This window comes from Dermacentor silvarum, chromosome 7 (assembly GCF_013339745.2).
Source record: "Dermacentor silvarum isolate Dsil-2018 chromosome 7, BIME_Dsil_1.4, whole genome shotgun sequence".
Taxonomy (NCBI): domain Eukaryota; kingdom Metazoa; phylum Arthropoda; class Arachnida; order Ixodida; family Ixodidae; genus Dermacentor; species Dermacentor silvarum.
In genome coordinates, this window is record NC_051160.1 from 54,698,899 (window position 1) to 54,714,304 (window position 15,406).

Genomic DNA, 15,406 nt, shown 5'->3' on the forward strand with positions numbered 1-15,406 from the left:
TTACTTCGAATTTGAGGAAAATTACTATCTACAAATACATGGGACAAGTATGGGCACACCTTTTGCACCAACCTACGCGAACATATTTATGGGTACTCTAGAAACGGATTTCCTATCTCGTTGCCCCCACAAGCCCCACACATACCTACGATACATAGACGATATATTCATAATATGGGAACATGGTCAGGAAAGTTTAGATAAATTTGTAACTTTCCTAAATTCTTTTCACACAACAATAAAATTCACATCCGAATCTTCAAATGAGCGCATAAACTTTCTGGACACAACAATATATATTGATAATGGGACACTAAAGACAACGCTGTATAGAAAACCTTTTGATAAACAACAGTACCTAGATTATGCAAGCCACCATCCCAGACATTGCAAACAAGGTATCTTTAAAGGCCAAGCCACACGACTTCGTCGCATTTGCGTTGAAAACCATGACTACATAGACAGACTCGATCACCTTAAGGAAACCCTATCAAGCAGGAACTACCCGAACACTGCCCTTCAGAAAGCCTACACCGCTGCAACCAAGCTTGATCGAGCCAAGGTCCTCAAACCCCGCCCTAAGATCACAAGGACAACAACGCCTCTTCTTACTACTAAATTCTCAAACGCACTCCCCAACGTGAACAATATCCTCAGGAAATACCACCCAATTCTCACCAGCAACCAGAAACTTAATAAGATCTTTCCCGACCCGCCCAAGTAGCCTACAGACGGAACAGTAATTTCAAGGACATTCTTGTACACGCCAAACTAAGGACAAAGACGAAGCCAACATCCGGTCCCTGTGGCTGCTCCAGGTGTTCCACATGCAAACATATTCAATCTACTACTACAGTAAAAAGTACAGCGTCAGATTACATTCACAAGGTAACTTCGAATTTCACCTGCACGTCAAGCAACGTAGTCTACTGTCTAGAATGTGCCGCTTGTAACAAGCAATACATAGGTGAGACTGGACAAGAAATGCACACGAAACTTAACGGCCATCGCGCGGATACAAAACACAATTTACCTAAAGCAGTAGCCAGCCATTTCAATGAGCACGGCCATATATTTGATGAGCAAGACTCTATATACTACAAACAAATTTTCGTTCACCTCGCGAGAGAAATATACAGAATCATACCTCATACACAAGTTTAAATGCCTGCACCCCACGGGGATGAATTCATCGCGTGGCAACTTAGAATCGCTAAAAGCAGTAACATAAACCTTAAATTGTTATACCATTAACAAAGGCGCAAAACAAGTTAAACCTCCAGCTAATCTCGATGCTCAACCTCACCTATTCTTCCATTTCCAGTTCTTCACTGCATCTCCCCTACCACTCAATTTATTATCCTCCTCCATGCTTTTACTCATTGATAAACCATACGAACGCTTTTCCAGGTACACCTGTCCCCTCAGTGTTCATGTTTCAAATTATATTTCTTCCGCTGTCACCCTCCTGTGCCGTTTTTTTTAATAGTTTTTTTTTCTTCTTTCTTTTTTTTTTCTTTTTCCCCTCAACCTCACCTATTCTTCCATTTCCAGTTCTTCCCTGCATCTCCCCTACCACTCAATTTATTATCGTCCTCCATGCTTTTACGCATTGATCAACCATACGAGCGCTTTTCCAGGTACACCTGTCTCCAGAAGCAACTGGAGACAGGTGTACCTGTCTCCAGTTTTACCCCCCCCCCCCCCATGTTTAAATTTCTAATTATATTTTTTCTACACTGTCACCCTCCTGCGCCGGGTTTTTTTTTTTCTCCACACAAGATCCACACCGAGACAGTCCAAAATCCCAGACGCCAGGATACCTTTTTCGGCGCCTTGACCACACAAGGTCTCGCCAATTCTGTATTGACCGTTTTCGCGGCGCTCCCGTGGGCGCTGCCATGTTTGATCACGTGGTGACGCGCCCATTGCTTGCCTCAGCCGCCTCCGTTGCCTCCGCGTTTACAATACAAGCGCGTGACGCCGGTGCGGCGCAGCAAACCTCCGTTTCGACGTATATCGTAGACGGTGACTGTGTGGGCGACACAGTCACCGTCTGTTTTCGTTTTGGCCACAGCTTTAGAGGACATGTAAGTGCTTTCAGAACGCGTGAGCACCGTATACGGTGCTTTTACTAAAAGCGGGACTAGAAATGTATTCCAAGATGTCCAAACTTTCCGCTTATGAATTAAAGCGGGATCAGTGTGCTCTTCGTTATTTATTTGGCAAACCTTTTGAACCAGCGGCTTGTCATATTTCTGACTCAGTAATGTTCCTCGGTGCGGCCACTATCTGATTGTTTATTTTCAGCGTAATCGCTCACGGGCGTGCTCTGCTGCGATAGATTTGTTCTTGCTGCGCACAAAACTTGGAAAATAAATGTTCTGTACTTTGCGGTAGCTCGTAGGAAAGACGTATTATCTCAAGTCGTGTTTCGTGTATCGTCACGAAACGTTCAGCTTCCAACATTCGTGTCTTGTCGGTGTAGTCGCCGTCACTCATGCTTCGGCACATTGCTTCAAGTGAGCGCCTATTCACTTATTATTGATACGTTGGCGATAGGGTGGACGTAGATTTGCATGCGAGTAGAGGTGGATGTGTGTAGATAACGTGCGTGAAACTTACTATGCCAGTTAGTGGCACTACTTCCTTTTGTAACGAGCGGTACTCACTCTTAAGTGCCGACGTTCCGGAGTTGAAGTCCTTTTTTTGGAGGTTAAGCTATACAGCTCAGGCGGATGAATTATCTTTTTTTATCCTTGAGGAAAGCCGTGCATCGCGAAGGGCGGCAACACAGGCAATTCTTATGTAGCAGCAGCGACACAGGTTGATTGCATTCCAAATATCCGAATCACTATTTTTTGCAGCGAACTACCGCACACGTCTTCCCTTTATCGTTACACATTTTGCCGCATGAATAGGGCAGAGTGTATTAGCGAACACCCAGTTGCATTTCCGACAGCTTATCACACAGTAGCAGGCCAGAAGCAGTAATAGTTTCATATTCGTGCGCATTCCCTGAGGCAACGTATGGCGCGCCGCCGAAAGCGCCATCTCGGTCCTCTAGAGCAAACTGCTCCGCGAAAAGGGTCAATACCGCCGCGACGACGCCTAGGGTGAACTAGTGAGGCTAACGTCCCTTGACGGACCAAGCTGCTCCCTGTCAACCACAAATTACCCGATGCCTTGATGCTACGCTACTCAAGTCATGCTTTCAACTCGTATTGTGACCTGCACACTGACCGGCTCTTCAGGGACCCCAAACGCAAGCCGACCACGACTCCTCCGAACGCTCACTCGCCTTTCGCTCCTCCAACCCCCTCTGACGGTTTTTTTTTTCTTTTTTTTTTCTTTTTTATAATTTTTTGGCACTTTCTCGCTCTCCCGCTCTTGTCCCCTCGTCTTAGAAACCGCGCCTAGCCAGTCAAGCGCAGGCGCTCATTTTCTTTTCAGTATCTCCCTTTACAGCAAGCCACAGCGGACATCGACGTGACGTCACTCCACTAACCCTTTAAAACTAACCCGCCGAGGATGACGAGGCCGCCTTTGACGAAGATAGGTCCTCCTATTGAAACGTTGGCCAGCCTTTCTGAGGCACCTTATCCCTGTTTATAATCCTTATTCCTCGTGTGCTACTCCATTAGTCAGCCATCATTTTTGATTTTGGAAAGGACGGTGATAGAAGTCATAGTCATGAGCATGACTAAGCAAAAAAGACAATGACTCAGCGAAGAAAATTAACACTCAAAAACCACTGGAATGGGTTCGGACGTGGGCATTAGGTGAAGGAAACACTAAAGGATGATGGTAGAAGTCATAATCATGGGCATGACTAAGCAAAAATGAGAATGGCTCAGCGAAAGACGATTAGCACTCAAAAACCGATGGAATGGGTTCGGATGTGGTACTAAGTGAAGGAACAAGCTAAAGGTTGATGGTGGAAGTCATACTCCTGAGCATTACTAAGGCTTTCGCCTTAAGGTCTCTTAGGTGTAGCTAAAGGGACTCCTGAGGACTCATGAGATGAATATCATTTAGGTCGTGAAAGACCCGCCTACGTCTTGGTGCTCTCATGGTCGTTTCGATAACTTGGTAGGCTCCCCACACACTGCTTCGCATAACATCTATTCCCACAGGGCATGGGATCTGCCGGCTTGTTTTGCTCGCACTTTCGCCAGTGCATCCTCTGTAACTGTATTACTACGCCAGACGGCCACAACCTGAGAAAGGTTAGTTGCATCGAGTCTAAATATACACATACACTACCTACATACAATTCAAAGTTGCACCGGCGACCGCTCCCGCGTTTCGCAGGGGAATTACAGCGGCCCCTGTCACACAAGTCTGTCTTAGGCGTTGTTTGCGTGCGTCACTAAAGAAACAACAGCCCGCAGGTGGTATCAGAGTAAAATAACGCGGGATGGGGCCAGAGGCATGTGCGTAAAGAGAAGGAAAATGGGACAGTAGGCTAGGCTTGACTCAAAGCTTACTCGTGCCCAGAAGGGGCATTGCGGTATTAAACGCACAACACGCCATAGCTGCGGGCCGCGCGTTTGCACAGCCAAAAGCGGGACAGCAACTGAGACCGTATCTCAAAGCCGGCGTGGATGCAAAGCCGGTAACTTACTGCACAAACCCAGAAGCAAATCACGCATAGTCGACGCAGCATAGAGCGCAGTCAACGAAGACGTGTAGTACGCACTGCTAAGTGTCACTATAGAAGAAACCAGGACATCATAGACGGCAAGAGACGGCACAAATTGGGGCGCTTCGTAGACTAATATGCGCGCAACGCTCGGCGTTGAGCTGTGTCAGAATCAGTTTAGACAAATTGGCATGAAAGGCTTTCTGAGACGGCATTGTGTGCCGTACAAGCACCAATCACTCCCAATGAGGACGCATGACGAGTCCTAGTCGTTATGCGCGACGTTTGTATGAATGAGACAAATGGTGCATTCAATGGCATTTCTTGCGCAGCGTATTCATGTAAACGGCGGTAATGCGCTAGGAAGGCGAATCGCATTTGAAGGAGCGAGTTGGCGGCCGCTGTGTGCTGTCCACTCACCGGTGGAAACGTAAATCGGCGGAAAGTTCCAGTGGTTCCAGCTTGATTCGGACGAAGGGGAATGCGCCTTGTGCAAAGACAGTCGCATAGCAATTAACGCGATGCGCTAAAAAATACGACACTGTACATTGTCGCATTGATGTGAACGCGGCTATGGGTTGGCTGCCACATGCGGTGCACGCCAAAGGCTAGCGTGTCGCATAGCGAGCGAAAAGGAAAGCGAAACGCGTCTGCCGCCGTGTGCTCTCCTGCAACAACGCCTCCTAGATAGCAGGCGTGTGCACTCTGCTTTATGACGTCATGCTACGTGGACAGAAATTGCCATGCCCGGCGTGACCTCAATATCACCGCTGCTTGCTAGGGAGCATCCCCATTCGATTTTATGGCAGCCGGGCAAGGTAGCATCACGTCACGCATCGAAGTGCACTGGCCATGTTCTGTCTAGGAGGCGTTGCCTCCACTGACCTACGTAACGCAAATCGACAAGAACAATTTCCGGCTAGTTACAGCCCAAGGGTGACTAGTTACATGTAAGCATTGTCGCATAAGTATTCGCGTGATGAGCAAAGAAATGCGACACGCCACTGTCGTATTCATGAAAACGCGGCTATAGTCACGAATGAGCATAAATGCACACACGCGCACGTGTCGAGCGCCGAAGCGAATGTACGCGCAGAAAATTGAAGGAGAATGCGCTAAATGAGTCAGCATGTGGACTATACTGCCAGACATCTTGAGTTGTTGTCTAATAAACTGTTACTACTTTTCTGCATTACATGGGAGAAGGCTGACGGGCTCGAGAACAGGTCAGGCGTTTGAAAACTTGTGTACAGTGAAGACGAAGAAAAGTTAAGAATATGGTAAAGCATTAACGCTGACATGTTAAGCTTACATCGGCCGAAAATCTAGCGCTCTTCCCGACGACACTATGTATAGGTGTTCAGCACATATTTTTCACATTGGTTCAAATAAAATTAGGAGCAAGAGACCAAAGAAGACAAAAGATGATGGTCAGCGCGGCATTAACTGCCAAAGTTCTCAGTCAATGCACCCTTGCAATGGGAACGCGGCTGTGCCACGTGCTGCTGAGTTCGGGCGGGGGAGAACGGCAAACTTCAACCAGGCAACACCTGCCTGCAATTAACAGAGCCTCAAGGGGGATAATTTATTCACAAGCACGCCATGAATTGTGATTTAATATGTACCTTGCTTTATGTATTGTGGTTTTGTCGTGCAGGTATCCATGGGGTCTGCGCCTTCGTGACGCCCGCTCTTGGTGCGTTGCAAGCTGTCCGACACATTGCTTTGTCTGACACTTAAAAATTACTTCGATTAGCATTCTTAGCCTACTTAGACCACTTTGGTGCGCAGCTGGTGACTGCTAGCTTACGCCAGAAGCGTCGCTCTCGCTCGCGAAACAAAAAAAAAAAATCATTTCATCTCCGCCTGAAAAATGTGAGAACGGTCGCTCTTCTACCTGAGAATGGAAGATTTACGCTTGAAAAAGACACCTATGAATTTGTGCCGTAGTTCCCTCAGAAATGCTGAACCCCAGAACTGGCTGGATGAAACTGGACCAAACTGGTTGCGGATGTGAGGTCGCGCTTAGTGAAGCTTTATTTCTCGCACCCCAAAGTGTAGACAGTGTGGTCTGTAGTGGTGCTGTGGCCCGTGGTTGTGCGACTGCGATTCGCATTCTTAGGGCTCATTCACACTTGCGACTAGGCGAGGTCGCACGGCCAAGTTAGTCGCAAAGCGACCAGTCGCATGTAGTCGCAAATGGTCGCTTTTCTCGAAATGCGACTGTTTCGGGCCAGTCGCTCACTGCTGGATTTTTCAGTCGCGCGACCGCAGTCGCAGAACAGCTGAACCAATCAGATGCGAAGGAACAGGACATCCGTATACGCTGACGCTTATTTTACGCGGCGATGACATTTCAAATGAACGGCATATCGTGAGACATTTCGGTTTAGCGACTCGTGGGTCGCATTTGTCAGTGTGAACATCGTTTGTCTTGAATAGCTTTTTGGTCGCCAGTCGCAATCGGTCGTGCGAACTCGCCTAGTAGCAAGTGTGAATGGGCCCTTACTTTGCTTCCTACACTACAGATCGTAAATAAAAATGTCAGGCAATACGGTGTGTCGCTAGCATGAATGCTAATCGGATTAGCGTTGACAGTCAACGTAAGATCGGTTCTGCTGGATGGTTTTTTTTTACATAGTTATCGCAGTGCTGATAAATACACGGCACGGATCCTCCAAGGCGCTGTATGTGAGCAAAGTGGTATGTGCACACAAACATCAGTGAGCACTACGCGACTAATTTTACATAGGCTGAAGAACAGAACAATTATGCCTACTATAATTTTGTCTAAATCTGCCATTCGCATTGTTGTTCAGTGCTAAATATGCACATCGTCCCTAAAAATAAAACGACATCAAAGCAAATGTAGTGTTCCTGCTGGCACGGTGTCTTTAAAAACGCCGCTATGTTTTGAAATTTGAATGAACCACGATGATGCGTCTTCTACAACAAACGCCGTCTTCCAATTTTCTTGCATTTTTTAATTATGCGTTTCCGTGCTTAATTTGATCACGGCAATAGATGAGACGACAGCGGTGCTGGGCCATATTATGCAGAAACCTACTAGTAGAAGCCATCAGTGAAGGACAGTCTGCGGACTATTAACCTAGTCACAATGCCGCACACACCGACGTAGGCCAAAGTCAACAGTAATGCACTTTTATTGCATTGTTAGTCGTTTAAGCAGTAACACTGCTCTCCCAACGTACACCTTGCTCTTCAATGGTTTTACTATAGCCATATGAGGAAAACACCGACAGTAAATGGGCAGTAGTGGCACAATGGAGAGACGCACACATCCTTTATTTTTTCCCCTTTAACATCGCTTTGTGCAGGAATCGCGCTGCGCTTTTTTATCTGTTGCCCTCTTGTCTGAAAGCGCTATACTTAGGCTATACAAAAAGAACATTTCGTTAGAATGTGAGTACAAAATCAGGCCCGCGTGCTATGCTAAGTTCTCCTGACGGCACCTAAACTTTGATATGCCCCAAAGCGCTCATGCGACTGCACCTACAGGCCGGCCCGGCTATTCGCTTACACGCACAAATCTTTTGGGCGATGTCAAGAATACACGTCTAGGAGGAAACCGAGTGTTACCATCGCGCTGTGGCGCATTGCTCATTTCCACAACCGCCATGAACAGCCCAGAAATTTTAATGAAATTTTGCGAATTATTCATTTTGCCGTTGCAGAAATCATAGATTTGTGAGAACTACGCTCGCCTCGAACATTTGTTTCAATCTGATATACTTACTGTTGGCGGTTGATCGGCCGCAAACACGGCCCGCAAATAGGTTGCGCAAGAGAGCGTGCGCCCTTTGCATACGCGCCTTTGTATCGGCGGTGAAAGTCAACCACCGACAACGAAAACGGGTGATAAACCCAAATAATCCAATATGCTTTAATATAAGGGACATTAAACTTAAATCGGAAGGCTTACATTTCAGTGGCTTAAAAGCATAACGACTAGGCAACAGAAATACTCAGAGAGGAATGTTTGTGCTTCCCTGGTATTAGGGTAATTATGTAAATGGCAGCCCTATAGAGCTCATTCACACCGGCGAAATGGAGAGGTCGCGCGACCTAGTGGGTCGCTAAGCGACCGGTCGAAAATGGTCGAAAAGCAACTCTCGATCACTTCTCTCAGTATTACAGAATCTATTACAAAGGAGGCGGATGATCTAACACGAGGAACTCACAAGATATCGACTATACATATTCGTGGAACTTGTAAGATGCCCTTGTATAAAAAAGAGCATTTATTGTGCATTATGTTTGTCAGTGTTATTGCTTTTTGTGAGTCAAGATTATTGTAAATTTACCAATGTTATTACTTTTTCTGACTCAACATTATTGTGAGCCAAGATTCCAAGACCAGAATCCTTATTGTTATCCAAATTATTGTATTCATTCATACTGAACCATTTAGCGCGCACTTTCAATATGAATACCTACCAACTCGCCCAACTATCAGTTCTGTTGTATTCATATTTGTAAAACAAAACGTCGCCATTTTGCTGGGCCCGCTCCCTTGCCTGTGGATTAGCTGGTGATGTTATCCCCTTCTTTTTCTCTTTCTAAATTGTTTATTCTAATTATGTCCTTAATATATTAATGTACAATTAGATTAGGCCTGCTTTACCTTGTGGCATCGGCACAGGCATAACTTTTTATGTTCATTTTTAATGGCCTCAACATAGTACTAGTCGCTCCCTTCTCGATGTTTTAGTCGCTGCGGCTACAGTCGCCAAGCTTCTGAACCAATCAGATGCATAGAACCAGGACGTCTGCCTACGCTGACGCTTATTTTGCGCGACGACTGCGGTACGAGCAGACGTGATTTGTGCAACCCCGAGATATCGTGGTGTGGCCACGGGCAGGTGCCGCTTGCCGATCTGAACATCGGTCTCCGCGAGTCGCTGCTTGGTCGACAGTCGCGGTCGGTCGCGTGACCTCTGTCAATCGCCGTTGTGAATGAGCACCTGCACTTACAGAAGCCACCAAGAATCGCACGTCATTCGCGTATCGTTATGGCATCGACTGCTGTAGTACGCAAACTTTCAAGATACGTTCGCAGATATTTAGTGATGGCGTTAAATGTAATTGCCCTGTGAGCAAGCTGTGGGGCCTGTGTATACAGTGATCGACCTTGTTTGCACCTTGTTGCCTTCTTTGCAGTACACGACCAGTTTACCTGTTCGGATCCGCCTGAGAAAGGACCGTGCAACGAATCCTACACTCACTACTACTTCAACACTCAGAACAAGACCTGCCAGGAATTCATCTATGGAGGCTGCGAGGGCAATGTGAATAACTACGAGACAATTGAAGAGTGCAGAGTCAGTTGCGAGCGTAAGTTTTCCACTGCGCGAGATGGGCTTTCAGTAGAGATATATCATACTTAGTCTAAGTGCCCTGTAGCATAATGCAGGGGTTAAACACCTTTTCAAGATTCCTTAAGTTACTAATCTTTTCACACAATGTATATTACGCATTCCTTCCTTTGGTACGAAACATATTGCCTTCTTCGCCCCTGGTAATCTGTTCTCCGCACAACATGACTTCCACATCAGAGTTTTTTCATGTCAATCTCTAGATTACCCTGTATCCACGTTTCATCACTCATGTTTACAGTTTTCTGTAAATCTCATATACTCACGTATATCATTATTATTTTTTTGCATCACTGCTTGCGGAATTCTGCACAATGCGATCGGCCCAATAGAATACGGCAATATGTGTAAGACTCGGTAAAGTCAACTGAGGACATCGACGCAAGTAGATCTCATGGATTGAAGTCATAGGTCGTCGCCAGGCACCTACTGCAACGACACAGATTTATACTGTCACCATCTACATACCTTCCGTTCAGTACGTTTTCGAGCGTTTCACATGAAGTCAGCAAGCGCTAGACCGACAGCGAGGCTCAAAACACTGCTACTGTCTGGAAACCTGATTTTCAGTGATATCATCGCGCATATTCTGACATACTAATACCTCCACTCACCTTCCCCGAGACATGCTGGCACTTCTAACGTGTCATTTGGTACCTGTATATGCAACTGTGTAGCACAGAAGATTCGTGCACTTATAAAATGATTGTGCATTGTGAGGCATACACTTAAATGGAAGTACAACTGACCACTGTCAACAGCCCTATATACCTCTTAGTTTTATTTTTTAATGATGGTGAAAGCACTCCACATCATAGTCCCTGATCGCTCTGGTCTGGTATGTAGAATGACGAAAATGCCTCTTGCTAGCCGGTAAGCCACAGAACACTCAAGGCTCCACGAACAATGAAAGACTTCGAAAAACACACTTTTGTACAAGTCAACTTCGATCAGAAATAAACATGACATTTGATTTACCAAATGGTACTTGCGTTTTCGTGGCTTTGTATTTTACGTGTGTTTGTAATGTTGTATATAATATAGCGAATATCGTTATTGTTTGATACGCTTATTACAAACGGTGTAGCAGTCTACTTCGTGCAACATTGCTGTTCTCAAGAATTTTGCTGCACTGTGCTGCGAACTTTGTTTGAACCAAGCTGTGTGCTACGCATTTGTACACTGCAGGTACAGGAGTACCGTGAGGCGCTGGGCACCTTTAGCTCAAATACCATTCTCGAAATGTATCGAGAACAACTTATAAAGAAATCAAGAATAAATCAACCCATCATTGCGACTCATGCACGTGTTCGCGGTCTTCTGCGCAGTACGCCCGAGGCCCATCTGTTACCTTCCAAAGAAGCGAGGTGCGTGTTCCAGTCGTTTCCCTCGCTACTTCTACAACGCCACTAGTGAAACGTGCGAGCAGTTCTTCTACAGCGGCTGCAAGGGCAACGCAAACAACTTCCGCGAGATTGAAGAATGCCTGCGCATCTGCTCAAGTAAGAAAATTACAAAAACCAGGGCAGCTGGCCACTGATGGCTCCTTGTACGGAAAAACGCCCTTTCGTACGGCGGCAAATCTGTGTCTCATCATCGTCAGCATCATCAGCCTATATATATTTATATGTCCACTGCAGGACGAAGGCCTCTCCCTGCGATCTCCAATTACCCCTGTCTTGCGCTAACGAATTCCAACTTGCGCCTGAAAATTTCCTAACTTCATCATCCCATCTGGTTTTCTGCCGACCTCGACTGCGCTTCCCTTCTCTTGGTATCCATTCTGTAAACCTAATGGTCCATCGGTTATCCATCCTACGCATTACATGGCCTGCCCAGCTCCATTTCTTCCGCTTAATGTAAACTAGAATATCGGCTATCCCCGTTTGTTGTCTGATCCACACCGCTCTCTTCCTGTCTCTTAACGTTAGTCCTAAGATTTTTCGTTCCAGTCCGGTCCTTAACTTGTTCTCGAGCTGCTTTGTTAACCTCCAAGTTTCTGCCCCATATGTTAGCACCGGTAGAATGCAATGATTGTACACTTTTCTTTTCAACGACAGTGTAAGCTCCCAGTCAGGATTTGGCAATGCCTGCCGTATGCACTCCAACCTGATTTTATTCTTCTGTGAATTTCTTTCTCGTGATCAGGGTCCCCTGTGAGTAATTGACCTAGATAAACGTACTCCTTTACAGACTCTAGAGGTTGACTGGCGATCCTGAATTCTTGTTCCGTTGCTAGGCTATTGAACATTATCTTTGTCTTCTGCATATGCATCTTCAACCCAATTCTTCCACTTTCTTGATTAAGGTCCTCAATCATTTGCTGTAATTCGTCTCCATTGTCGCTGAATAGGACAGTGTCATCTGCAAACCGAAGGTTGCTGAGATATTCGCCGTTGATCCTCACTCCTAAGCCTTCCCAGTCTAAGAGCTTGAATACTTCTTCTAAGCATGCAGTGAATAGCATTGGAGAGATTGTGTCTCCTTGCCTGACCCCTTTCTTGATAGGTAACTTTTTACTTTTCTTGTGGAGAACCAAGGTAGCTGTGGAATCCTTGTAGATGTTTGCTAAGATATTCACGTATGCCTCCTGTACACCTTGATTACGCAATGCCTCTATGACTGCTGGTATCTCTACTGAATCAAATGCCTTTTCATAATCTATGACAGCCATATAGAGAGGTTGATTATACTCCGCAGATTTCTCGATTACCTGATTGATGACATGGATATGATCCATCGCAGAATATCCCTTGCCAGCCTGTTCTCTTGATTGGCTGAAGTCAAGTGTTGCCCTGATTCTATTGGAAATTATCTTGGTGAATATTTTATACAATACTGAAAGCAAGCTAATGGGTCTATAATTCTTCAATTCTTTAACGTCTCCCTTCATATGGATTAGTATAATGTTGACGTTCTTCCAGCTCTCTGGCGAGGCAGGCAGGCAGTTGTGAGGCATTGCGTATGAAGGGCCGCAAGCTTTTCAAGCATGATATCTCCTCCATCTTTGATTAAAGCTACTGTTATTCCATCTTCTCCAGCGGCTTTTCCCCTGGTCAGGTCTTTCAAGGCCCTTCTAACTTCATCACTAGTTATAGAAGGATCCTCTGTATCTGGTTTATCATTATTTCGAATGAAAGTAGCTGTCTATATCTGTGTCTATATCGGCAGAATTGATAGTCCCACTTCGTATTTGTCGTAAAAACCAACGTGTGTCAGTCGAAATGTGCCGTCGCATGTCCTTTTTTAAGCATTCGCGTTTCCTGCGCTGTGCGCCGAGATTGTACTTGTTTGTACACAACCTCTGCGTATTTCAAGCATACTCTTTAATACACGTCTATGACGAATTTCGTTTTAGGTATATGAGTTCTTTCTTCTTTTTAAGAGTATTTTGCTTTTGTAAGGCGGAACATTTTTCTGAAACTATGGTCTCGTTTTTTTTGTTAATTATACGCAATAATTCTCTTATTACAGAGGATGTGGAAGCATGAACGAGGAAGCACTCAAGCCAGGCATCGGGAAAATGTGAATGTCATCATCTGTTAATACCGACGTCCGTTGCGTCACTGGGCTATCTACTTCGACGATAACTAACCAAAACACAAAGCTTATAAAAAAACTAAAGCTTTTGCGACAGCGTTTTAGCGTATATTACTGTTGAATTATATAGATTCTTTTTTTTTGGAGTTTCAATAAAAAATTGGGCTTCCATAACGATTCCTAGCGGCGTCGCTTAGCAGGATCACAAAATAAACAGTGTCAACTTTGTCTGCAAAATATAAAATGTATCCCACTGCTCCCTTTGCACCATGAGCATCCATGAAGGTCACTTCTGCCTAACCAATACAGAGGTCACGAACCACAGCCCACCGACCACGATAGCCCGGTGGCTATGCAATTTCGATCCTGAGCTTGAGCTCGAGAGTTCGATCCCTGCCATGGCGACCGTATTCTGATGGGGGCCGCTCGTGTACCGTGCATTGTTGTGGACGTTAAAGAACCACAGGTGGTGAAAATTAAATTATGCCAACGGTTTTCCAAGCCTTACTTGACATACTGTTTGTAAGAAAGGACCAATATTTTCGCGATAGTAACACAAAAAAAGAAACTTATATAATAACTGTCAAACAAATAAATGATTCCAGACCGAATCCTCGTCATTTACGCGCCGGAACAAGTTCTTGCGACTGCACCTGTCTCACCTCGCAGACAAAAACTGCAAATACTTTGTGCAATTTGCGCACCCCCTATTGCAGGCAATTGCACGACATACTATAGCTTGGCAATGAAAGACAAATTACACCCAGTGGCTATAGCAAGTATCGACCGGTGACTCGCTTTTCGTGCATATGCTTTCTCAGCCAAATATTTTTAAGGCGCTACGAGAGGCGTCAAAGTGGACAAAACGTGTGACCCGTGTACTTAGATTTAGGTGCACGTTAAAGAACGCCAGGTGGTCCAATATAATTCGGAGTCTCAAACTACGGCGTGCCTCATAATCACATGGTGGTTTTGGCACGTACAACCCCATAACTTCATGTTTTTAAACGTGTGTGTGTGTGTGTGTGTGACGTGTTGGAGGCTTGTGACGTGGTAGATGTATATATATATATATATATATATATATATATATATATATATGACTTTCCTCTCTCTCCACGGCCACAATTTGTACTTTGCAATATGGGCCATCAAGTAATTGGTTAAAAACCTAATTAGTGAATTTTTGTTAATTATTCGATAATGCATTTCAATTTCTTATGCAAGTAATGTCCGCCTCTGTGAGTAGACTAGCTCATTAACTATAATTGTGCTATATGTCCCAGGCAACCTTTAAGAATTTTTGAAAGTGTTCGCTGAAACACCCTGTATATATGTGTGTGTGTTATTTGTTAACAAAACGTCGCTTTATGCATTCAAGCACAAAATTAACAGGAACGCCAATGCATTTTTCCGCAAAGTTCGGGAATTAATATCTCGAAACTGGTGTCATCCCGGGAATTCGTTCCAAGTGGATGCGCCTTGCGAACTCCACGGCTACAATTTCTAAAACGCAATATGGGCCATCGGGTAATTAGTGAATTTTAGTTACTTAGCCGATTATGCTTTTCAATTTCTTGTGCAAGTAATGTCCGCCTCTTCGAGTAGACCAGCTCATTAACTAGAATTGGGATATCTGCCACAGGCAACCTTAAAGGGATACGGACACAAAAGTTTAACTGTTGAAAATGACGAATACAACAAGCTGCTCTGAAAAAAAGAACGAGAAACATCTTTTTTTTTTTTTTTTTGCAATTTTCTGTTGCACCTTGACTCCAAGCGGCCGCCGGCAGAAGCTTAAATTTTACGTCATGACCCCCACCGG

General features: G+C 45.1%; 1 protein-coding gene across 1 annotated transcript; it reads left to right on the plus strand.

The window, feature by feature from the left end:
- Nucleotides 1–6,247: 6,247 nt before the first annotated feature.
- On the plus strand, nt 6,248–13,814 carry LOC125947117 (BPTI/Kunitz domain-containing protein-like). Its single transcript, XM_049671478.1, has 4 exons — nt 6,248–6,341; nt 9,827–10,000; nt 11,370–11,543; nt 13,516–13,814. Exons 1-4 carry the CDS (start codon nt 6,248–6,250, stop codon nt 13,530–13,532), a joined length of 459 nt encoding a protein of 152 aa, XP_049527435.1. The 3' UTR covers nt 13,533–13,814.
- The last annotated feature ends 1,592 nt before the right edge of the window (nt 13,815–15,406 follow it).

Bases quoted from the DNA above. Each gene is read 5' to 3' on its own strand.
- LOC125947117 (XM_049671478.1), top strand. From the start codon at position 6,248: ATGAATTGTGATTTAATATGTACCTTGCTTTATGTATTGTGGTTTTGT. The intron at 6,342-9,826 runs GTGCGTTGCAAG...CCTTCTTTGCAG, and splicing joins CTTCGTGACGCCCGCTCTTG to TACACGACCAGTTTACCTGT. The intron at 10,001-11,369 runs GTAAGTTTTCCA...TCTTCTGCGCAG, and splicing joins GTGCAGAGTCAGTTGCGAGC to TACGCCCGAGGCCCATCTGT.